The sequence below is a fragment of the Piliocolobus tephrosceles genome, chromosome 20 (genome assembly GCF_002776525.5).
Source record: "Piliocolobus tephrosceles isolate RC106 chromosome 20, ASM277652v3, whole genome shotgun sequence".
NCBI lineage: Eukaryota > Metazoa > Chordata > Mammalia > Primates > Cercopithecidae > Piliocolobus > Piliocolobus tephrosceles.
In genome coordinates this window covers 11838542-11862967 of record NC_045453.1, presented here as the reverse complement: position 1 = coordinate 11862967, position 24426 = coordinate 11838542, and the positions used below count along the sequence as shown (strand labels likewise).

Genomic DNA, 24426 nt, shown 5'->3' with positions numbered 1-24426 from the left:
ACTCACATACAAACTCACATCCCATACCTCACATAGGCCGCTCACACACGGACCCACAACCCACACAGAGATGACTCACACACACAGATCCCCCATTCAGAGACACATAGAAACCATTGTCCTCCTCACACAGGAGGTACCGGCTGAGCAGTGAGGATGGAATAAGAAGGAATGGCCCAGCTCACCAGGGTCCAGCATGTCCTGTACCACAGCAGAGCAAAGCAGGACAAAGTTCCTACATGCTGCCTTCCTGCTTACAAAACTGCTTCCAGAAAGTCATCTATATCAACTACCATAGACAGAACTGAAAGAAGCTATTTTTTTCATCTCTGTGTCACACCAAGACAATAAAAGGCAATTGTGAACAATTAGTATTAATTAACAATGAATCTGGCCGGGCGTGGTGGTTCACGCCTGTAAATCCAGCACTTTGGTAGCCCGAGGCGGGAGGATCACCTGAGGTCCGGAATTCGAGACCAGCCTGGCCAACATGATGAAACCCCTTCTCTACTAAAAATACAAAAATTAGCCAGGCATAGTGGCTCACGCCTGTAGTCCCAGCTACTCGGGACACGGAAGCACGAGAATCACTTGAACCTGGGAGGCAGAGTTTGCAGTGAGCTGAGATCACACCACTGCACTCCAGCCTGGGCAAGAGAGACTCGGTCTCAATCAATCAATCAATCAATCAATAAAATGCATCTAAGAAAAGACTTGGACATTACAGTTTTGAACATAATAAAAACTAGAATAATTTTTAACTTAATTTAATAATTTTTAAGGGGGGGTGAAAAAGAGATAGAGATGTTCTGTGTAACGTGGCCACAGAGGAGCTAACTAGAGGTGAAGTCAGCCATAGTCCACAAAATAGCACGCCAGCAGACACCATGGGTGAGAGAGATGACAATTAAACAGGGCAAGAGAGGAGCTTTAACCCAAAAGTTGCCATGAGCAGACCCAAGACGACAGACTCCTACAGCCTGTAGAAAAGTCTGAGAAACCAGTCTCCGGACACATTGGACATTCACCTTTGCCATGCTGCGCTTTCTCTCTCTCCAAGTTGTTCTGTTTCCCAGAAGCCACAGGGAGACTAGGAGCCAGGAGCCAGGGACCACATCTCACTTGGATTTCAGAACTGGCCTCCATATCTGCTGGAGACTCCGTATCTACTCTTGTCTCCCATATACAGCACTCAGAATGATCTTTCTAGAGCCCAAACATGATGAAGTCACTGCCCTCTCTCACATGTTCCCATGGCTCCCAACCAGATATAGGATGGAGCTCATCCCCTCTGGCTGAGCCTGTAAGGCCTTCCGTCATCCGACCCTAACCTCCCCATTTTAATCTTCCATTGCTTTCCATTCAATCAAAATTCATTCGACCCAAGTGCCTACTCTGTGCCAGACATTGTTTTAGGTGGAAGGGACAAAATGAGACAAAGTCCTGATCTTCATGGAGCTCATGTTTTAGTGACAGGAGACACACAATAAACAATGCATATAATGTTAAGTAGTGATAGACAAGTGATAAACAAAAAAAAAATCAGAATAAGGGAATAAACAGCAACTGGGGTGCTGTTTTAGATAGCGCCTCTCTGAGGAAATAATAAATACTCAAAACTGGAACGAAATTAGGAGAGAACCTTAGACTGTCTGGGGAAGAATGATCTAAAAAGAGGGTTCCTCCATAGCATAAGCATGCCTGGGTTGTTTTGAGGACAGCAAGGGGACCAGTGAGGCTGGAATGTAGGGAGTACTGGAAAAAGTGGAAGAAAATAAAGTCAGAGAGGAAGTTCAGGGGTAATTCACCCATAAGGGTCTGGCAGATAAGATAAGACTCGAAGTTCCGTCAACTCATGGTCATGTCCCTGCGATTTCATTTATGCTTAGGGTGCCCTTCCCCACCTTCATCCATCTGGAAAACGGCTGTCCATCTTTCAAGCACAGCTGGTACGTCACCACCTTTATGAAAGTTTCTGGGCACTCCTCGGCTGGCTGGAGTTAAGGGCTCCCTCCTTGGCTGCCTCAGTACTTTGAACACACTGAACTGCAAACATCTATTTCTGTATGTATATATAGCAAGTGGTCAAAAGTATTTGCTGAGTTGAGCTGCTGTTTAAACTATCGGTCATCAAGAGAAAAAAATAATTAAACCTAGCCATAAAAAACTTCAACATGGAAATTACTATACATACAGGAGAAACTTTTTTTTTTTTTTTTTTTTTTGAGATGAAGTTTTGCTCTTGTTGCCCAAGCTGGAGTGCAATGGAGCAATCTTGGCTCACTACAACCTCTGCCTTCCAGATTCAAGCAATATTCCTGCCTCAGCCTCCCAAGTAGCTGGGATTATAGGGATGCGCCACTACGCCCAGCTAATTTTATATATATATATATATATATATATTTTTTTTTTTTTTTTTTGAGACGGAGTCTCGCTCTGTTGCCCAGACTGGAGTGCAGTGGCCGGATCTCAGCTCACTGCAAGCTCCGCCCCCCGGGGTTTACGCCATTCTCCTGCCTCAGCCTCCCGAGTAGCTGGGACTACAGGCGCCCGCCACCTCGCCCAGCTAGTTTTTTGTATTTTTTAGTACAGACGGGGTTTCACCGTGTTAGCCAGGATGGTCTCGATCTCCTGACCTCGTGATCCGCCCGTCTCGGCCTTCCAAAATGCTGGGATTACAGGCTTGAGCCACCGCGCCCGGCTTAAATTTTATATTTTTAGTAGAGACGAGGTTTCACCATGTTGGCCAGGCTGGCCTCAAACTCCTGACCTCAAGTGATCCGCCTGCCTCAGCCTCCCAAAGGGCTGGGATTACAAGTGTGAGCCACCGTGCCCGGCCCAGGAGAAACTTCAATTGCACAGAAAAATCTAAATATATACAGTATAGTCATAAATAAACAAATTCAAGAAATACAGACTCATACTGAAAAAATAATAAAAAGAAGCTGCCTAAATGAGGAGAAAGACAGAATGTAGATAAACAAGACAGGTAGGTAATTATGAACTTACTTAATTACAGGCTAATTTCCACCCACAAGCTGAAAAGGAGTATCCTCTGATTACATGAAATCTAGGACATCAGATGGTCCCATAAAGAAGGTAGGCCATGCTGCCAAAGATAAGCTCTTGCTAGAGGTAACTTCCCAAGGATATATAGGACGAAAGTGTTTGTGAGGAGAGGAGGAAAGGGGAGGAAAGGCTCTTACGTCCGCATCCAGAGTGGCTGAAGCCACAATCAATCGAAGATCCCCTCGCTTTTTCTGAATCTAAAAAAAGAAGACATTAAGAAATAATAATAGTGCAATACTTACGGATGAGATCATTTGATATCTAAAACGTATTTCAAAAATTCAGTGTTTTTTTTTTTTGACTGAGGAGGAGGTAGGGAAGCTTACAGATGAAAGGACTGACTACAAATTAATAATTGTCAAAGGTAAAGCGGGGGGTCATTACACTATTATTTCCAATTTGTAAATGTATGGAATTTTCCAAAGTAAATTTTTTTAATTATAAAAACTATAAAGAAGCTTTAAGACCCAAATCTGAATTTACTGAGAATAAAACCTTTTTTTCCTGAAACCCGGGTCTCAAGATTGTTTGAATCTATGTATGAAAAAGTATATTAAAAGCAAACAAACAATAAATGATAACACCAAGACAGAAATATGGCCAAAAAAAAAAAAAATAGATAAAAGATATTAAGTTACTCAAAGAAACACATAATCAACAGGCATTAGAGAAGTGATCAAATGAGCTACAGCTAAGACATATAATAACAATGAGATTTTTTCCCCCATCTATCCCATTGGCAAGGATTTATTTTTTTAAGGCTAATACTCAGTGTTGGCAAAAATTCAGTGAATTCAGCCCTCTTATTATACTGTTCCTGAAAAAGGTAATAACATGGTACAATAATTCCCTCAAAGTATCAAAAAATCTAAATCTTTGGCAATGGAATAAAATCATAATGAAAGTAGTAATAACAACAACTAATACAGACGAACTTATGTGCTAGCCCAGAGGCCCTGCATACAGGTACACAGTATACCCACTGGGCAAAGATGCCTGGCTGAGGGGGCTAGGGGCATCAGCAATCCAGCCCATCTGCTTCCTACCTAGCTCTAGACATCCTCCCAGAGGGGACATCTTTTTCTAATTTGCACAAAAGAACCTCACAGTCTAGCTGTGACCCTATGCCAGGCACTAACCTAGAAGTTTTTTGCTATCTTACTTAAGCTTCAAAACAAATCACAATATACAGCACCTACGTCTAACAGAACTCTCTGCAATGACGAAAACTTTCTTTATTTGTACTGTCTGATGCATAAGCCACTAGCCATCTGTGGCTATAGAGCCCTTGAAAAATAGCCAATGTGGCCGGGCACAGTGGCTCACGCCTGTAAACCCAAGACTTTGGGAGGCCGAGGTAGGCAGATCACCTGAGGTTGGGAGTTCGAGACCAGCCTGACCAACGTGGAGGAACCAAACCCCTCCTCTACTAAAAATACAAAATTAGCAGGGCACGGTGGCACATGCCTGTAATCCCAGCTATTCGGGAAGGCTGAGGCAGGAGAATCGCTTAAACCTGAGAGGCGGAGGTTGCAGTGAGCCAAGATCACGCCACTGTACTCCAGCCTGGGCAACAAGAGAAAAACTCTGTCTCAAAAAAAGAAAAGAAAAGAAAAGAAAAATAGCCAATGTGACTGAGAACCTGAATTTTTTTACTTTCTTCTATTTTAATTAACTTTTATCTCAATAGCCACAGGTGGCTAGTGGCTACCATAGAGGAAAGTACACCAGCACAGATATAGAGACTCCTATTGTCCCATTTTAGAGATGAGTAAACTCAGCAAAGTCAGAATTTAAACCCAGGTAGTCTGACTCAATGCCTATGCTCTTAATCACCCTGTTCTACCATTTCTTTCTAGACTCTAATTGGGAATCTGTCCAAAGAAAACAATCAGAAAATGTGGGAAGGGAGGAGAGAGTGGAGGTAAGATTGAAACAAGATTGGCTGTGAGTTGTAATTGTTGAAGCCAGATGATGGGTACATGGGGGTCATTATACACTTCTTTGGGATATGTTTGAAACTTAATAATAAAGAAAGAAACAGAAATGCAGCAGATTTAATTACAAGGGTGCTCGCTGCAACAGTATTTATAATATTTAAAATCTGCAAGCTATATAAATTGCTAACAGTAGGGGAAGTTAAATACTTTATGATAGAGATGTGATTAAATAACCATTAAAAATAGTATCTTCAGAGAATATTTAAATGACACAGAAAAATGATCCTAATGTAATGTTAAGGGAAATATGAAAGATACAAATTAGTATATATAATTCAATCAATCCCTAGTATGCCAAAACAGATCCAAGTACACACACACACACATACACAGAAAAGAGAAGAAAACATACCAACATTTTACTGCTGATATTCTCTGAATGAGTAGGATTATGGATGATTTTAATCTTCTTCCTTGGTATTTTGTTGAATTTTCCAAGTTGCTACAATTGCTTTTGTAATCGGGCAATAAAATAAACACACACAATAAAAAGCTGGCAGTAAAGTCATACCTTTTTTAGCAAGCCAATGGCAATGTCAGTGTACAAGGTCCTCTCGTGGGCTTCATCCAGCATGATGACACTAAGAATCAAAGAGAAGCTCTCAGTGAGCCTCTAAAAAAATCACACATCATCTCATCTAGACCATCAAAGAGCCTCTGGGTATTTAGTCCTCTATATACAATCACTCTGCATCAAAAGTAAACCTAAGCTACTCTTCTTTGACAAAGAGGCAATTCTTAGGTTAATAAAAATGGTGACAATAACATATCTGAATTTTAAAAAGTGTACTACTGTTATCTTTAAGCGTTTTACCATTCACACTGAATTCCAACTGAATTTAGTATCTGATTTTAAATGAAAACATTACCTATAACCCCACAGAACACATAAAAATCAGAACAAAGCCCAACCACCTGAAGACTGTTAAGCTATAACAACAGTCAAAGATGTAGCTGACTACAGTTGTGACATACATGGAACAGGGGGTCAAATGTGACACCCTCCTCGAGAATACCAGAGCCTGGGTGGGACAGCTTTAATGCTGTGAGTGACAGACAGATATACAAGGAGGGGGAAAGTGATAAAAAAAATTATTTGGACTCTGTAAACTACATTTAACATGGGTCAGTTAGTTCTCTGCAGTCACCATCAATACTGGAGTGTGACAAGGCAAAATAAAAAGGACAAGTCACCAGACTAAGTAATGACAGGAATTTTAATGTGCCCATTTTTGACTGTCTGTAAAGGGCCATACTATTTAAATTCTGAGAAAAACACCAAGGGTCCCAACAGTGAAGGTCAAGAGAAAAGCTTTGGGGAAGCTTAAAACAGACATGAATCCCAGCTACTAACACACCTGCTTCTCCATCTCCCTGAGGACTTTGGAAACGAGGAAAGCTATCGTAAGAAAAACACATTTACCTATATTTTGTTAACAACGGATCAACCATCATTTCCCTGACCAGCATTCCATCAGTAAGAAACTAAAAAATAAAAACACAAAGCTTTAGAAATAATTCACTTACACTATATATTAATGGTATTTTTTAAGTTCAAGTGCAATCCCTTTGTCAGGATGAGTACAAGTAAATTCCCATCAAGCAATGTTATTGTTCACAAAAGGCTTTAAACATAGGGTCCTCGGCTGGAGTTGCAAATCTCTGAGCAGAATTTCACTTGCATTTATTATGGAAACATCAGCTAAGCCCCATTTCCTCTGGGCTTGCACCACTAGTACTATCGATAAAGAGGCAGTGAAGACCAACTGGTATCTGCCCAAAGAAACACCCTAAGTCTAAGATAAATTGCTCTTCAAATGTCCCAAAGACTACAGATTGCAGTTCTTGATGTTATTAACTTAAACTTCAACTAATATTATTTCACAGAATCTAGACAGGATCATGGTTAAGCACATGGGCTATGGTGTCAGACTGCTGGGAGTTCAGATCCTGGCTCTACCTCTTACTAAGCTGTGTGAACCTTAGGCAAGTTACTTATCTTCTCTGTCCCTGATTGCTCATTTGTAAAATGAGGTAATCAAAGTATTTACCTCACCAAGTTAATGTGAAAAATAAGTAAGATAGTATAGTAGTTCCTTGGTATCCTTGGGGGTTGGTTCTAGAAACCGCCCCCCTCAGCCCACACCAAAATCTGCAGATGCTCAAGTCCATTATATACAATGGCACAGTATTTGCATGTAACCTATGCATACCCTCCCATATACTTTAAATCATCCCTAGACTATTTAGAATGCCTGAAACAATGTAAATGTTGTGTAAATAGTTGTTATACAGTATTTTTTTAATTTACATTTTTTATTTTTCTTTTTTAATATTAGTAATTCAAGGTTGGTTGAATCCACAGATGTAGAACCCACAGGATGTGGAGGACTGACTGTACATGTAAAGCGTTTAGCATAGGACCTAGGACAGAGTAGTGCTCAAGAAAAGTCAGCTAATATTATTTAAGATTAATGAATCTATAATGCTTCAGAAACGTATAGTAACAGCCTTCTTAATGTACTGAATTTGTTTTCAGGTTAAACCATCTCCCTTGCATGCTGTATCTTAGTGTTTTTTGCTTTTTTTGTTTTAAGAGCAGGATGCATTTCCATCATATTTTTCTTGGACCTGGTACTAGCTGCCACATACATATGTAAGAGTGAAAGTGAGAACTTGCTACCAATGACAAATCACCAGTCAATAACTGAGCACCTTGCAATTGTGACCAAATGGAATACAAAAGGTTTTCATGGATGGCTGAAAGGTTTTTATGGTTATGCAAACCACTGAAAATTAGCTAGTTCAAATATATTTGATGGTACAGAAAAATATTCCCTTCACCTAGCAAAATGAATGTAACAAAATATAGTAATCCGGAAAATAAGGTCCATATTTTTATAAATCACTACATTGGTCATTCAGTTCATCTGATTTTCAATTTTTCCTCTGTTGCAAATTAAGAGGTAACTGAGATTCTAATAACCAATTTTCATTTCATCAGATTATTTTCATTCACTGTTTTACTGCACTGACTGATTAGACTTTGATTCTAGCACAGTGCTAGGTAGTAGGCAGACACCCTGTTGAGTTGATTATACACTGATTACTATTGATACTAATTATTTTAATATTAGCAAGGAGGCCAAAGAGCACACATATAAAATCCATTTTCACATGAAAATGGAAAAGTACTAATTAGTGAAACAACATTCATGAATTCTACACTTCATCAACTTATACTACTTGGTCTCTATTTTCAAGTCTTTTACAGGCTTGTTTCTATATTTCGATAGCTATTTGAGTCAGTGAAAATACAATAAAATACACATAAGAAAAGACAGATTTGAGTCTTGGTCCTATCAATGATTAGCATATAATATCAGGCAAGTCATTCAACCTTCCAAGCCCTTAACCTCTTCATCTTTGGAACCAAGGACTAAACCTTACTTCCAATTTCCTTTCTGGGCTAAGATTACAGGACTCTTTGAAAGAGCTCTGTGTCGCCGGGTGCGGTGGCTCACGCCTGTAATCCCAGCACTTTGGGAGGCCAAGATGGGCGGATCGCGAGGTCAGGAGATCGAGACCATCCTGGCTAACACAGTGAAACCCCGTCTCTACTAAAAATAGAAAAAAAAATTAGCCGGGCGTGGTGGCGGTTGCCTGTAGTCCCAGCTACTTGGGAGGCTGAGGCAGGAGAATGGCATGAACCTGGGAGGCGGAGCTTGCAGTGAGCTGAGATCGCGCCACTGTACTCCAGCCTAAGTGACAGAGCAAGACTCCGTCTCAAAAAAAAGAAAGAAAGAAACAGCTCTGTGTCTCCCAGCTGACTAAAGTCTCTGAATGTCAGGATAATTTTCTTCACTTTCTGCCATGGTATCAATGTCCTGTAGAGGAGCAAGGGCTACATGTTTTTAATTCTCCCAAAATAATCTTCTTCCTTATTTCCACTAGGAAAAGCAGCTTGAGCACTTTACCTTAATTCTCGTGGCCAGCTGGTCGGTGCAGTCATCAAAGCGGATGCAGTAGCCCACCTCATGGCCCAGCACTGCACCCCTTTCTTCAGCTACTCTCCCTGCAACCTTTGGGAAGAAAGATCATGCTGAAAATAGAGACATAGAAATTACTGCACAGAGCACATACTATGGAAAATCTAAAGGTCATTTATATTTTAAATAGTATGTGAACACAATGAAAAATGAAAGACAAGTTATTAGAGAACAAGCATAATAACTTTTGCAACTTTTATTATTATTATTATTATTATTATTATTATTATTATTATTATTATTATTATTATTGAGACAGAGTCTCACTCTGTCACCCATGCTGGAGTGCAGTGGCACAATCTCGGCTCACTGCAACCTCCACCTCCCAGGTTCAAGCAATCCTCCTGCCTCAACCTCCTAAGTAGCTGGGATTACAGGCGAGCGCCACCAGGCCCAGCTAATTTTTGTATTTTTAGTGGAGACAGGGTTTCGCCATGTTGGCCAGGCTGGTCTCGAACTCCTGACCTCAAGCAATTTGCCCACCTCAGTCTCTCAAAGTGCTGAGATTACAGGTGTGAGCCACCATGTCCAGCCAATTATTAACTTATATATCTCACTCCATTCTATAAAGGTCTTGGGGCAACTTACAAGAACATACACAATGAAAAACAAAATCACATAAAAATGTTAGAGATCAAGATCCAAAAAATTGCAGAAAAAATTTCAAAAGATCAAAGCCAGTGAGAAAATGTTAAACATAGATATGCCAAAGTTATTCAAGTTGAGCCACAAATTCAGCTCTAAATTTGGTGGCCAAAGCAAAAAGGAAAGTAAAAGAAATGACAAGATTCACCCTGTTCCTAAAGAAAGGGCACACCAACCAGAGACAGCGTTTCATCTCCACGCTCGAAAAGAAAACCCATCCCCCTGGACCATGAGAGCAGAACAGGAATTACCATATTCAATGCCAGGTCAGTTTCATTTTCTCATTGAAGGCAAAAAGGTAAGTTTCAAGAGTGAGATACCCGAAACAGTTCACAACTGTGTTCCAGCTGCCAAAGCCACTGAGAGGGGAAATACAGACTAGAACTCGGGTTTAAAATAAAGAGGGCAGATGAGTGGATGAGAAGATTAATAAAAAATCCAAGGTAGCATAATAAAGTGAAAGACAAAATATGTAATACATTATGAAGACCATAAACTATAGACAAAATTTCACCCATCAAAACATAACAAATAAAATGTGAATGCAGGAAAGAGAAAAATGAATCCAACAGCAAGATCTCTGCATTCTCCCCAAGAAGGCTATTCAAAAGTTAACTTATTAATAGAAAATATTTAAAAGAATGAATAAGCATAAAAGTAGAAAAGCAATAATGAATATCATTTAGTTTAATTTAAAAGAAAATAGGACCGGATACAGTGGTTCACACCTATAATCCCAGCAACTTGAGAGGTCGAGGCAGGCAAATCACCTGAGGTCAGGAGTTCAAGACCAGTCTAGCCAACATGGTGAAACCCCATCTCTACCAAAAAATACAAAAAGTTAGTTGGGCATGGTGGCACACGCCTGTAATCCCAGCTACTTGCAGGAGGCTGAGGCAGGAGACGCCTGAACCCAGGAGGTGGAGGTTGCAACGAGCTGAGATCACCCCACTGCACTCCAGCCTGGGTGACAAAGAGAGGCTGTGTTGAAAAAAAAAAAGAAGGAAAAGAAAGTTTAGTATTCCCACCACATAAACTACCTAAATGAAAAGAACCAAAGGGCAGCAATATTAATAGGTTTCCCCGGGACCCAGCACACCGATCCCCACAGAAGGAAGGAGTTCAGTCTCCCTCTTCCACAGGTGAGACAACCTCCCCAGCACCCACGCAGTTCCCAGGTGCTGACTTTAGAACGTGGCTGGCACAGGAGGTGTCCTGAGGCAGAGCTTACTACTCCAGCCTTTCCACCCCAGCAGCCCCAGGTTCAGGAAGGCAGAGGCTCTCTGCACTCAGCTTCTGAGCCAGGCACACCCAGGCGTTTCCTGCCCATCAGTGTTTAAGACACTGAAGAGCAGATGAGGATCAGAAGCAGCTCTGCCTGGTGACTTGAAATTACAGACTGGGGAGGCCAAAACCAAATCAATCATCCGGCAGCTGGTCTATACCATGTAGGCTTTCAAAACATCTGATGAAACCAGAAAGTTATCCCACACTGCTCTACCTCTGGTTGGTTATATTTCCCAATGACCAGCATTTCACCAGGACAGACTTGTTATTGTTATTGTTCCAATTTCAGCCCTACATGTCATTATATTATAAATCTCAGAATATGGTACAGGTAGAGAATGTGTGCACAGAGATACTAGGAACTGATGGAGAAAAGAGGCTTATAAGAATGAGCATACATAAATATATACACCTAAAATGTACCCACAAAAATGTTAAATTTTAAAAAATGAGCATAAATTAACGAATCTCTGTAAAAATATAATCATTTTATGGGTCTACAAGGTAAAAGCCAAACCTGTTTATTCTTACTCCTTCACTATTTGAATACATCTGCTATAAAAAGTATGTATTTTTATTTTCAAACTCTATTTTAAAATTTTTGTTATTTATAATCACACAAGGTTATATTCTATTGGTTTTTTTAACAGATTTTTATCCCTATCACTTTAGTTCTGGCCCCAGTAACCTCATCAACTAGACTGGACAAATACTATCTTTTTGACAGACCAAAAGGAAAGGGAGGTAAAAAGACCAAAAAAAAAAAAAAAATATCACGGAGCACCTACTACTGGCAAGTACTGTGCTCTAAGCTTTCACAAATTTGTATCTCATTAAATATACACACAGCCCATGAGGCAGACAAGACACTGTTGTATTTACAACTGAAGAAACTGAAATAAGATAGGTGTTAGAGCTTATTCTGAATCATGGGTCAGGGAGGACCTGGTCTTGAAGTCAAACCCAGGCCACGTGAGTTCAACAAGCATCCTCATTACTAATTGCCTCTCACACAGATCAAGCAACAGCTTATACAATCTGTTTTTAGGCTCTGAGATTGTTTGCAGATTTTAGTCTGCACATAAAGTACTTTCTGAGATGTAGCATTTCAAACTTGACAGCTCTATTAATATTACATGCTCTTTGCTCTTTCAAGAGAAAGCTGTGGTTTCATGGAAGTTATCCATGGCTACAAATTTGGAACTAAAATGCAAACTGATTAAGAGCTGGGATTCCAAACCACAAACAGGAAAAATTGCTCTAATTTTAGGTAACTGAGTCATCTTTTAGTGACAAAAAAGATTAACTCCAGGATTTGCAACTTAGTTTCCAAACTGTTACCACCATTTTCATACAAAAACACCACATACACACACAACTTGTAAAACTGTATAACGTCTTAATTGAACACCATTGGTGAAAATGAACTTTGGGCAAAATGACGACACAATAATTAAAACTCAGTACAGAACAAAAATAACTTGAGGAAACAGAATTAATTTCTTGTCCAGGTAAAGACTGCAAACTAAAGGCCCTACTTCCTTCCTTTTCTGTAAGCTTTTGGAGATAGGGTAAAGGTTGGAGTACAACTCACTGCAGCCTTAAAACTCCTGGGCTCAAGCGATCCTCCTGCCTCAGCCTCCCAAGTAGCTGGGACCACAGGCAGGTGCCAGCATGCCCAGCTAATTTTTTTAAAAATTGTTTTGTAGAGACAGGGTCTTGCTATGTTGCCCAGGCTGTTCTCAAACTCCTAGGCTCAAGCAATCCTCTTGTCTTAGCCTCCCAATGTGCTGGGAATACAGGCATTAGCCACCATACCCAATCTCTCAGAGCTAATTCAAAAACGACAAAAGAATTTAAACATACTATCAACGAAAAACTTATGGTGGCTCCGACTTCTACACAGTGATCCTCAATTGCCAAAAGGCAGTGAGCAAAGTCTGCACAGTTCGCAGGGACAGCGTGAATCAAGAATTTTATATCAACAAAAACCACAACTGAACATTCTCAAGCATATTTAAAAAAAAAAAGCTGAATGCTAAAATTCAGCCAATACAAGAAATAAAAGCAAAACAAGCAATTAAAGGTTGGCAAAATCATGGAAAATAACTAATGATGAGTACTGAATCCATTTAAGCTAGAATTAAGGTTAAACACCTGTGAGAATTATGATTAAGAACATGTACATTATAAATATTGAAATGAAAATGACAGGACTGTATCTACGACAAATGGAGAAAGCAAAGGTGGAAAGAAGAATACATGCTAATTTTCTCTTCTTTCATACAGGAAACTATAAGGTATAATTTGAAATATAGGTAACATCCTGAGGTTTTTTGTACTCTTTCTTCTTACTTTTCAAGCTTTAATAAATTATCTTGTGGTGAACATTTATCCAAAGTACAGTCGCTACTCCTATTTCACTAAAGTTTCCTATTTTGTTAAATTCAATAAAAAATAAATATTAAATATGATCTCATTTTTATAAAATTATTTCTATCCAGCCAGTCAACCATTCATCTTCACCTTTAAGAGAAACTTGGAATGATGTTCACAAATGTTCACATTGTTTATGTTGGATGGTGAAATTTGGGGCTTAAAAAACATTTCGTTTTTTTATTTCCTCAGCACCTTATTACTTAAAATGTTCATAATGTGCAGGATCAATTTAACAAAAATATTCAAATCATAATTCTTTTAAAACTGAAGACCTGGCCAGGCACGGTGGCTCATGTCTGTAATCCCAGCACTTTGGGAGGCCAAGGCGGGCAGATCACAAGGTCAGGAGTTTGAGACCAGCCTGGCCAACATGGTGAAACCCCGTCTCTACTAAAATTACAAAAAAAAATTAGCCGGGCATGGTGGCACATGCCTCTAATCCCAGCTACTCGGGAGGCTGAGGCAGGAGAACTGCTTGAACCCAGGAGGCAAAGGTCGCAGTGAGTTGAAATCCCTCCATTGCACTCCAGCCTGGGTGACAGAGTGAGGCTCTGTCTCGGGAAAAAAAATAAAAATAAAAATAAACCACAAAAACTGAAGACCTACATTCTTAAGGAGCAACTTCTATTCATTTAAAGCCTTTAGGAAATGTAAACAAATCACAAATGTAGACAATACAGATAGAATCTTTCCAATACAAAAAGAAACTCACTGTAACAGCAGCCACTCTCCGAGGCTGGGTCACTCCTACCACTCTTCCTTCAGCTGTCCAGCCGGCTTCTGCAAGGTACTACAAACAAAATCACATATAAGTATACATATGACACCACTTTTCCAGAACAGTCTCCCCCAAGATGTTCCCATATTGTGTTAAAGTCACTAAGAAAGGAAAAAGCACAGTTATTGTCCCAGCAGAACTTTGGGAATTATTTTACAGATGGAGAATCTGAGGCTTGGTAATATTAGGTAATTAAGTTCACATCAAAGCTGATCAACAGAAGAACTAAGGCACAATTCCAGCATTCTGACACCCCAGTCCTGGAAAATCACCATGTTCTACAGATGCCTCAAGGAACAAAAAGTTATCCATAGGTCACTCAAAACAGTGCTAAATCTGTAGAACAAAGAATTTTTAAGCACATATAGAGATGGTTCAATATAAATATCAACCATACAACACATTTCAGTCATATTAAATACAACAACTGGATTTTATATATATGACTATATACCATTACATTATATTAGTACACATATATAAAATTTGATTGACCAGGAACGGTAACTCATACCTGTAATCCCAGCACTTTGGGAGGCCGAGGCAGGCAGATCACTTGAAGTCAGGAGTTCAAGACCAGCCTGGCCAACATAGTGAAACCCAGTCTCTACCAAAAATATAAAAATGTAGGTGGGTGTGGTGGCATATGCTTGTAATCCCAGCTACTCAGAAAGCTGAAGCAGGAGAATCACTTGAACCTGGGAGGTGGAGGCTGCAGTGAGCCAAGATTGTGCCACTCCACTCCAGCCTGGGTGACAGAAAAAGATTCTGTCTCAAAAAAAAAATTAATTAATTAAAATTAAAATTAAAAAAAAATTGCTTAAGTGTATTTATCTGAGTTATGTACTTATTTAATATCTATGTATTTATTTGATGATATGCACTTAAAATCCAATATGGATAACAGTGGTTATCAGTTACATGTTTTTCTAACATCTAATTGTTTTACAATGAACATATATTACTTCAACACTAGAAAAAAGATTCTAAAAGTTACTGCGTGTATCTGCTTATGTGTTCAAAAGAAATAAAGGAAGGATAATATAGATACTAAGAAAATGGCTGTCGGCCGGGCGCGGTGGCTCAAGCCTGTAATCCCAGCACTTTGGGAGGCCGAGGCAGGCGGATCACGAGGTCAGGAGATCAAGACCATCCTGGCTAACACGGTGAAACCCCGTCTCTACTAAAAAATACAAAAAACTAACCGGGCGAGGTGGCGGGCGCCTGTAGTCCCAGCTACTCCGGAGGCTGAGGCAGGAGAATGGCGTAAACCTGGGAGGCGGAGCTTGCAGTGAGCTGGGATCCGGCCACTGCACTCCAGCCCGGGCGACAGAGCGAGACTCCGTCTCAAAAAAAAAAAAAGGAAAAAAAAAAAAAGAAAATGGTTGTCTGCAGGGAATGGGTGGGAAAGTCGTAGAAAGAAGGGGAAATGGAGGCAAGGTAACAGGGATAAAGAGGGTGTGTCAATGCTCTCAATAGATCTTTTTGTGTAGCTCTGACTCTCAGAACCATAGCCATGCATGTTTCCCATACTTTTTAAATACCCAAAAGACAAATAAAACCAACCAGGATGTGGAGGGAAACCTAAAGGAAAGACAAACACTAACAGATGACCCTTTCTATACTACAAATGAATAACATAACCACACTGTAGAGGGTGGAGAAGAACTAACCTAAGTAATGATGGAAAAATATATCTTGACTGGATGTTGTAAGGCTAAAGACAGAACTGGACATAAATGCTGTAACATAGTTAGTAAATATCCAAACAAGGTTATGAGTTAGCAATTCTGAAACTATTTTAATGAATCCATAAATATACTGTAGATAATAAGGACTAAGCTTCTCATTGTTGCAGATAAGTTATAAATAAAGAAAGGCTCAAAGGAGCCCTATGGTATTAGACTGGAATCAGAAGCATCTGCATAAACTCATGGTGTTTAAGATATAGATGAATAGACAGATACAGATAGCTAGATTTTTTACAATGTATTGCTTAATATTCATACATATATTTCCTAAGTCTGCTCACTGAGACTCAGCAATGACATCTCAGTAGCAATGAGCACTCTAGCATCCAGATCATGATTTCTTTTTTTCTTTCTTTTTTTTTTTTTTTTTTTTGAGACGGAGTCTCACTCTGTCGCCCAGGCTGGAGTGCAGTGGCGCAATCTCGGCTCACTGCAAGCTCCACCTCCTGGGTTCATGTCATCTCTCCTGCCTCAGCCTCCCAAGCAGCTGGGACTACAGGCACCCACCACCACGCCCAGCTAATTTTTTGTATTTTTAGTAGAGACGGGGTTTCACCATGTTAGCCAGGATGGTCTCGATCTCCTGACCTCATGATCTGCCCGATTCAGCCTCCCAAAGTGCTGGGGTTACAGGAGTGAGCCACTGCGCCCGGCATTTTTTTGTTTTTTTTTGTTTGTTTGTTTTTGAGATGGAGTCTCGCTGTGTTGCCCAAGCTGGACTACAATGGCATGATCTCAGCTCACTGCAACCTCCGCCTCCTGGATTTAAGTGATTCTCCTGCCTCAGCCACCCTAGTAGCTGGGATTACAGGTATGCACCACTACGTCTGGCTAATTTTTTGTATTTTTAGTAGAGATGGGGTTTTGCCATGTTAGCCAGGCTAGTCTCGAACTCCTGACCTCAGGTGATCTACCCACCTTGGCCTCCCAAAGTGCTGGGATTACAGGCATGATTCACCACGCCCGGTCCCAGATCATGATTTCTAAACATCATTCTCCAATAAAAGGAACCAGGGCTTGTGTAGGAAAAATATAAGATAAGCCTGAAACATCTTGTAGTACTAGAAAGTAAGGAAGTGTTCAAAAAAATTAAGCCTTTAGAAAGAAAACAGGAGCCAAAATGAAGGAGCTCCTAATGTTCAAAGATGAAACAATTTGAGCAACACGATAAATAATGACAGTATTGGGCTTTAACACATAGAAAAAAATAAGTATCTATGAATCCATATTGATATACGCAAATAATCTAACAAATAAATGAGGAAGAAAGCACAGTTCTTCCTTACAGAAAATTACATTTAATAAAGATAGAGGGAAAGAGGAGAAAAGAAAATTGTCATTGCTGCAGACAAGATCCACCGAGGTGGATGCTAAACTTAGTAGGTGAGAGTTGGAAGAAAAGCAGAATATTTGCAGTATGAAAATATGTCCCCCAAGATACATATCAACTAAAAAGGGAAAGACAGTAGCTTCACAGGCAAAAGTTGGAACCTTAACCAAGTGACCAAAGTTGCTATTACCGGCGACAAAACATACCAACGTTATGAACCCTTGAAATGATGCACTAAGGATACAATATCATTTCTGTAGTACTCTTGCCAAAAACACATAAGCTCCTTCTAATCATGAGAAAACATGACATAAACCCAAACTGAGGAACATTCTACAAAGTAAATCCCATTATTTTAAAGTGTCAAGTTCATGAAAGATGAAGACATACTGAGGAATTCACACCACCTGGAAAAGATTAGGGAGAAATAACAACTAAAAGCAATGTAGGATCCTAGAACTAAAAAAGAACCTTAGTAGGAAAACTGATGAGATGTAAATAAGATCTATAGTCCAGTTACTATTATTGTCCAAGTGTTAATGTCCTGCTTTCCATCTATGTACTAGCAGCGGAGTAAAGAGTATAAGGGAATTCTGTATTGTTTTTTGCAACTTTTCTATTAGTTTAAAAGCAGTTAAAAATAAAGTTTAGAAAATGACTGTAAGAAACAAAGCGTAGATAATGTAGGGTTTTTGCTATTAAAAACTATAAAGTTTATCTTGTATTAAATACCCACGCAAAATACTACCAACCACCCCAATCAACACAAATACAAAAACAGAACTATAAGAATAATACCTAAGAGTCAATGAGCACCTTACTAAGTGCCAGGAACTGTGCTGAGTGCCTTATATGCATTACCCCATTTAATCCTCAAAACAAAACCTATAAGGAAGGTAAAATCATCATCAACAATACACAGATGAGGAAACAAAGAGGCCACAAAATTTGTTCAAGGAAACAAACAAAAATCTGTGTCCTGAACTTCAAGTTCAGCAAACCAGTCATGACACATAAACAGAACAAAACATATTATCCAACTTCAAACACACATAGCCAATCTCTTAGCAGTGGTGTTAAGTGAAAGAAAAATAATTTCCATAAAAACAAACCTGTCCATAAAGCTAGTCACCTCAATACTAGAAGACTGAATCTGTGATTCAGACTTCTACGGCATGCTTATGATTGCTGAGAGGTGGAAATGTAAAGCTACTGAAAAAGCAGGTATAGCACTGACGTCAAGAGGCAGCGGCCTGTCACCAAGGGAGATCACTAAAACATAGCTGAAATCCATCTGAGTTCTCCACTTTTTAAGGATCACCCAATCTGGGCTTCTGGCTTAAGCACAGAAGTAGGAAGAACTCCACCAATAACAGTACTAATAAAAACTGTACTTAAGAAGAGCTTGTATTCATTGCTCTTTTTTTTTTTTTTTTTTTTAACAGAACTCTAGTAAAAAATATATATATATCATCTAGGTTCTACCTATAGTTTGTAGAATTTCAAAATTATTAAGTATTTGGTGCTTTTGCATGTTGTTTTTTCCCAAGGAAAGGTACTATATAAATCTAACAAAACAGAAAAACCTGCTCCGTATCCTTGCTATAACTTTAGTTCCTCAGTCATTCCAATTTTCCTAGGCCATAGCCCAAATTTAGCTTCACAATAAGTTGAAAACAGTGACTGTCTCAGGGACGGGGAACTGAGTGGCTAGGAGAAAAGGGAATACTCCATAGGAGATGTAGCAGATATTTGGACCAATAATACAATCTATCATAATGATCTAGTCATTTTCAACGGCAAAGCTTAGGAGATTCACTTTTCACCATTTATTCCTCTGTTCTTTGTGAATTTTGTACCATGTAAATGTATTTCCTATTTTTAAAAAGTGTTTATAATAAAATGCAATTCCTTAATTAATTCAATTCAAATGCATGTGTGTTTTGAGCCAGCAACCCCCGTATTTTATTTATTCTATAAAAATATCTATATGTGTGCAAAACGATTTATGTGCAAACCAACTCCACTGCATCATTGTGATAATACAAAACTGTAAACAACCTAAATGTCTATCAACTGGGGATTAGTAAATTATGTTCACATACTAGCGTCTATGGAACTGGAAAAAAACCAGTAATACATTACATGAAAAAAAAAAGATAAAGTGTGAAGGCATTACCTGACTTCAAAATACACTACAAAGCTACAAACAGAACAGCATGGTCCTCACATAAAAACAGACACACAGACCAATGGAACAGAACAGAAAATCCAGAAATAAATCCACATATTTAAAGTCAAGTGATTTTCAACAAAAGCACCACGAACACATCTTAGAGAAAGGACAATCTCTTTAATAAATGGTGCTAGGAAAACTGGATAATCACATGCAGAAAAATGAAACCAGTTCCCCAACTCTCACCACATACAAAAATCAAATCAAAATGGATAAAAGACTTAAATGAAAGGCCCAAAAGTATGAAACTACTAGAAAAAAAGAGAAGGGAAACACTTCATGACACTGGTCTGGGCAAGGATTTTTTTGTATATGACCTCAAAAACACAGGCAACAAAAAGCAAAAATAGACAAATGGGATTGCATCAAACTAAACAGCTTCTGCATAGCAAACAATCAAAGAGTGAAGAGAAAACCTACAGAATGGGAGAAAATAAATGCAAACTATGATCTGATAAAGGGTTAATATCTAGAATATATAAGGTGCTCAAACAATTCAATAGCAAAAAACTAAAAATCCAATTTAAATGAGCAAAAGGGTGTGATTCCACTCTGCATGGCTATTCTCTGGAGCAGGGGTCATTTATCTCTATCTGCCTTCTCTCCCACCTAAGTACACGCCACCACCCCATGGAAGATTCGATGGACATGGACATGAGCCCTCTGAGGCCCCAGAACAATCTCTTAGGTTGTGAACTAAAGGCCAACAAAGATCATCACTTTAAGGTGGATATTCATGAAAATGAGCACCGGTTATCTTTAAGAACGGTCAGCTCAGGGGCTGGTGCAAAGGATGAACTGCACATTGTTGAAGCAGAGGCACAATGTTGAAGGCAGTCCAATTAAAGCAACACTGGCAACTTTAAAATGTCTGTACAGCCAATGATTTCCCTTAGCAGCTTTGAAATAATATCACCGGTGGTCTTACAGTGGAAGTGTGGCTCAAAGCCAGCGCATATTAGTGGACAGCACTTAGTAGCTGTGGAGGAAGATGCAGAGCCAGAAGATGAAGAGGAGGATGTGAAATTCTTAAGTATATCTGGAAGGCGATCTGCCCCTGGAGGTGGCATCAAAGTCCCAGAGAAAAAAGTAAAACCTGCTGCTGATGAAGATGATGATGATGATTTTGATGATGAGGAAACTGAAGGAAAAGCGCCAGTAAAGAAATCTATACAAGATACTCCAGCCAAAAAAAATGCACAAGTCAAATCAGAATGGAAAAGACTCAATACCATCAACACCAAGATCAAAAGGACAAGAATCCTTCAAAAAACAGGAAAAAAAGTCCTAAAATATCAAAAGTTCTGTAGAAAACACTAAAGCAAAAATGCAAGCAAGCATAGAAAAAGGTGGTTCTTTTCCCAAAGTGGAAGCCAAGTTCACAATTACGTGGAGAATTGCTTCTGGATGACTGACCAGGAGGCTATTCAAGATCTCTGGTAGTGGAGGAAGTCTCTTCAAGCAAATAGTTTCAACAATATGTTTAAAATTTTCCATCTTATTTCATTTCTGCAACAGTTGATATCTGATTGTCCTTTTTATAATGCAGAGTGAGAACTTTCCCTACTGTATTTGATAAATGTTGTCCAGGTTCCATTGCCAAGGCTGTGTTGTCCAAAATGCCTGTTTCATTTTTAAAGATGGAACTTCACCCTTTGCTTGGCTTTAGGTATGTATGGAATGTTATGACGGGACATAATAGTAGTGGTGGTCAGACATGGAAATGGTGGGGAGACAAAAATATGTGAAATAAATGTGAAATAAAACTCAGTATTTTAATAAAGTTAAAAAAATGGGCAAAAGACCTGAACAGACATTTCTCAAAAGAAGATGCACAACAGGTGTATTATTTCATATATATAAAATAATGCTCAACATCACTAATCATCAGGAAAATGCAAATCAAAACCACAATGAGATACCACCTCACCCCAGTTAGAATGGGTACTATCAAAAAGATGAAAGAAAGTAATTATTGGCAAGAATGTGGAGAAAAGGGAACTCCTGTACACTATTGGTGAAAATGTAAACTAGTACAGCCACTATGGACAACAATATGGAGGTTTCTCAAAAAATTAAAAACAGAACTACCATATGATCCAGGAACCCCACTACTGGGTATTTATTCCCAGCAAAGGAAACCAGAACATCAAAGAGACATCCGCATTCCCATCACTACTCACAACAGCGAAGATATGGAATCAGCCTAGGTGTCCATCAACAGATGAATGGATTTTTAAAACATGATATACATACGCAAGAGAATACTATTCAGCCATAAAAAGGAATGAAATCCTGTCATTTGCAACAACACAGATGAACCTAGAGGACATGATGTTAAGTAAAATAAGCCAAGCACAGAAGGACAAATACGGCATAAGCTCACTCACGTGTGGAATCTAAAACAGTTGATCTTACAAAAGTAGAGAATAGAACAGTGCAGAGGGGAGAGGGTGACAGGGAGTAGGGAGAATAAGAGGTTGGTCAAAAAGCACAGAGTTACAGTTAGGTAGAAGGAATAAGTTCTGGTGTTCTACTGCAAAGCAGAGTGACTCCAGTTAACAATAATGTGCCATAGACTTCAAAATAGCTAAGAGGAGTCTGAAAGTTCTCATCACAAAGAAATGATAAATATTTGAGGTGATGGATATGCTAATGACCCTGATTTGATCATTATATAACACATACACATATCAAAACATTACACTAAATCCCATAAATATGCATAGTTATTATGCCAATTCAAAACAGCTTTTTTAAAAAATGAAAGAATAAGTAAAAAAAAAAAAAAAAAGACAAGGCATACTAAAACATGTATAGATGTTTCATGTTTAAAATAGGGCACAGGCCGGGCGCGGTGGCTCAAGCCTGTAATCCCAGCACTTTGGGAGGCCGAGACGGGCAGATCACGAGGTCAGGAGATCGAGACCATCCTGGCTAACACGGTGAAACCCCATCTCTACTAAAAAATACAAAAAACTAGCCGGGCGAGGTGGCGGGCGCCTGTAGTCCCAGCTACTCGGGAGGCTGAGGCAGGAGAATGGCGTAAACCCGGGAGGCGGAGCTTGCAGTGAGCTGAGATCCGGCCACTGCACTCCAGCGCGGGCGACAGAGCGAGACTCCGTCTCAAAAAATAAATAAATAAATAAATAGATAATAAAATAAAATAAAATAAAATAGGGCATATATGTGCATACACACACACACTCACTTCTCTGTAAGTGCATGAAAAAATTTCTACCAAACAACTGATAATATTGATTATAACTGCACGAAGGAAATGAGTACCAGGAAGACAGGGCAGAAGGAAATCTTTTTATGTCCCTTTGTGCCTTTTGAATTTAAAACCATGTGAACCTATTAATGTTCAAAAATAATAAAAATATTCAAATCTTAAAATTAAAAGAAAAAAAACTACCTTTGTTTGCCCACATTACCCAGCCTAGATCCTCATTCCTCCTCTTTCTCCTTCCCACCAGTTTTCCCTGGACTTAGTAACACAGCAGGCCCTCTCTGTTCCCTGGCAGCTAAACCTTGCAGGGGTAAATGGTCAAATCACTGTGATATATTTATCATTGTTCTAAATACCTGCCACCCATTCCTATGGGAGGATTATATATGCTGCCATCCCGTTGCTATCAGGCCTGGCCATATAACTTGCTTTGACCAATGAAATGTGAGCAGAAGGGCCACTTTCGGTCAGAAGTTTTAAGAGCTATCTCATGATTCTGCCATCTACCACAAGACCAACAAGTCCCTCATAAGAGCAGTACCATCAGCCTAAGGCCCAATGATGATGTGATAGAATCTCGAAGCCAACCCAAGATAACCACATAGTATGAGCAAGAAATAAACCTTTGTGCTTTTAAGCCACTGAGATTTTCAGGTTCTTTGTTACCAGAATATAGTTTATCCTAAGCTGACTACATAACATCACAGACTAATTCCCAAACAATTCTGGAACATCATGTGGCCTTTTACCTCTGTTCTATATTCCATAACCTCACTACTCTCTACAGTGTCCTCACCTATAAAATGAAGACAATAATGGTGTTTGCTTCATAGGGTCATTGAGGATTAAACAGATCAACATGTGTAAAATCACTTTATGCAGCACTTACTACTGTTATTAGCTGTTCTGTTATTGTTATATTACTCTCTAAATGACAATCACACAGTAATTTAACCTTTCTCCTGTTTCTTCCTATAAGAAATGAGTAACTTACTAGGCTCTCAATTCCATCTGCATATATGTTTATCTTTTTCCTCTAGGCCACCATTTCTTCTCCTGTATGCATTTCAAATTGTCCTTCACAAGGTCATTCTCCTCTGTCTACCTTTTCCTAGCTGTCTACTGAGAAACTTTAAAAAAATAACTATATCTGGGTCCCAACCTATTAATAAACCCATTATTGAGAATGGAGTTGGGGAGCAGACAAAAAAGAAGACCTACACAGATGCTGGCATGACCACAAGTCTGGACCAGGCAGTCAACAATACATCACTAACATATTCAAAAATACAAAGGGATTTTTATCATCTTCCCCTTAGACACCCTTAACCCTAAAACCCTACCACTGGACGTGCCGTCTCCAAGATGAACAACTCAGGACTGAACCAGTTCTCCTGCTCCCTGGCCGCTCTGTTGGCTGCATCTGCCACCTACCCACCTCTCCAGAAACCTCTCTTTCTTTGCTTTCTCTAACCATGAACAGTCTCCTCGTTCCTCTGCCATTTCCCTGGCTGCCATTCTATCTCCTTTCTGCTCCTGACTCCTAAATGTTGATGCTCCTAGGACTTTGTCCTTAATCCTCTTCTCAGTTATTTCTGTTCCATCTCCTT

General features: G+C 39.3%; 1 protein-coding gene across 1 annotated transcript in view; it reads right to left on the bottom strand.

The window, feature by feature from the left end:
* The window catches only part of DHX35 (DEAH-box helicase 35), a 79048-nt gene that overhangs the window by 41989 nt on the left and 12633 nt on the right, over window positions 1-24426 (bottom strand). The window contains exons 4-8 of the mRNA XM_023227948.3: window positions 14202-14279; window positions 9047-9151; window positions 6493-6554; window positions 5581-5650; window positions 3207-3266 (exon numbers count right to left, since the gene is read on the bottom strand). Coding sequence (XP_023083716.1) covers window positions 3207-3266; window positions 5581-5650; window positions 6493-6554; window positions 9047-9151; window positions 14202-14279 — 375 coding nt within the window. The remainder of the gene's footprint in view (window positions 1-3206; window positions 3267-5580; window positions 5651-6492; window positions 6555-9046; window positions 9152-14201; window positions 14280-24426) is intronic.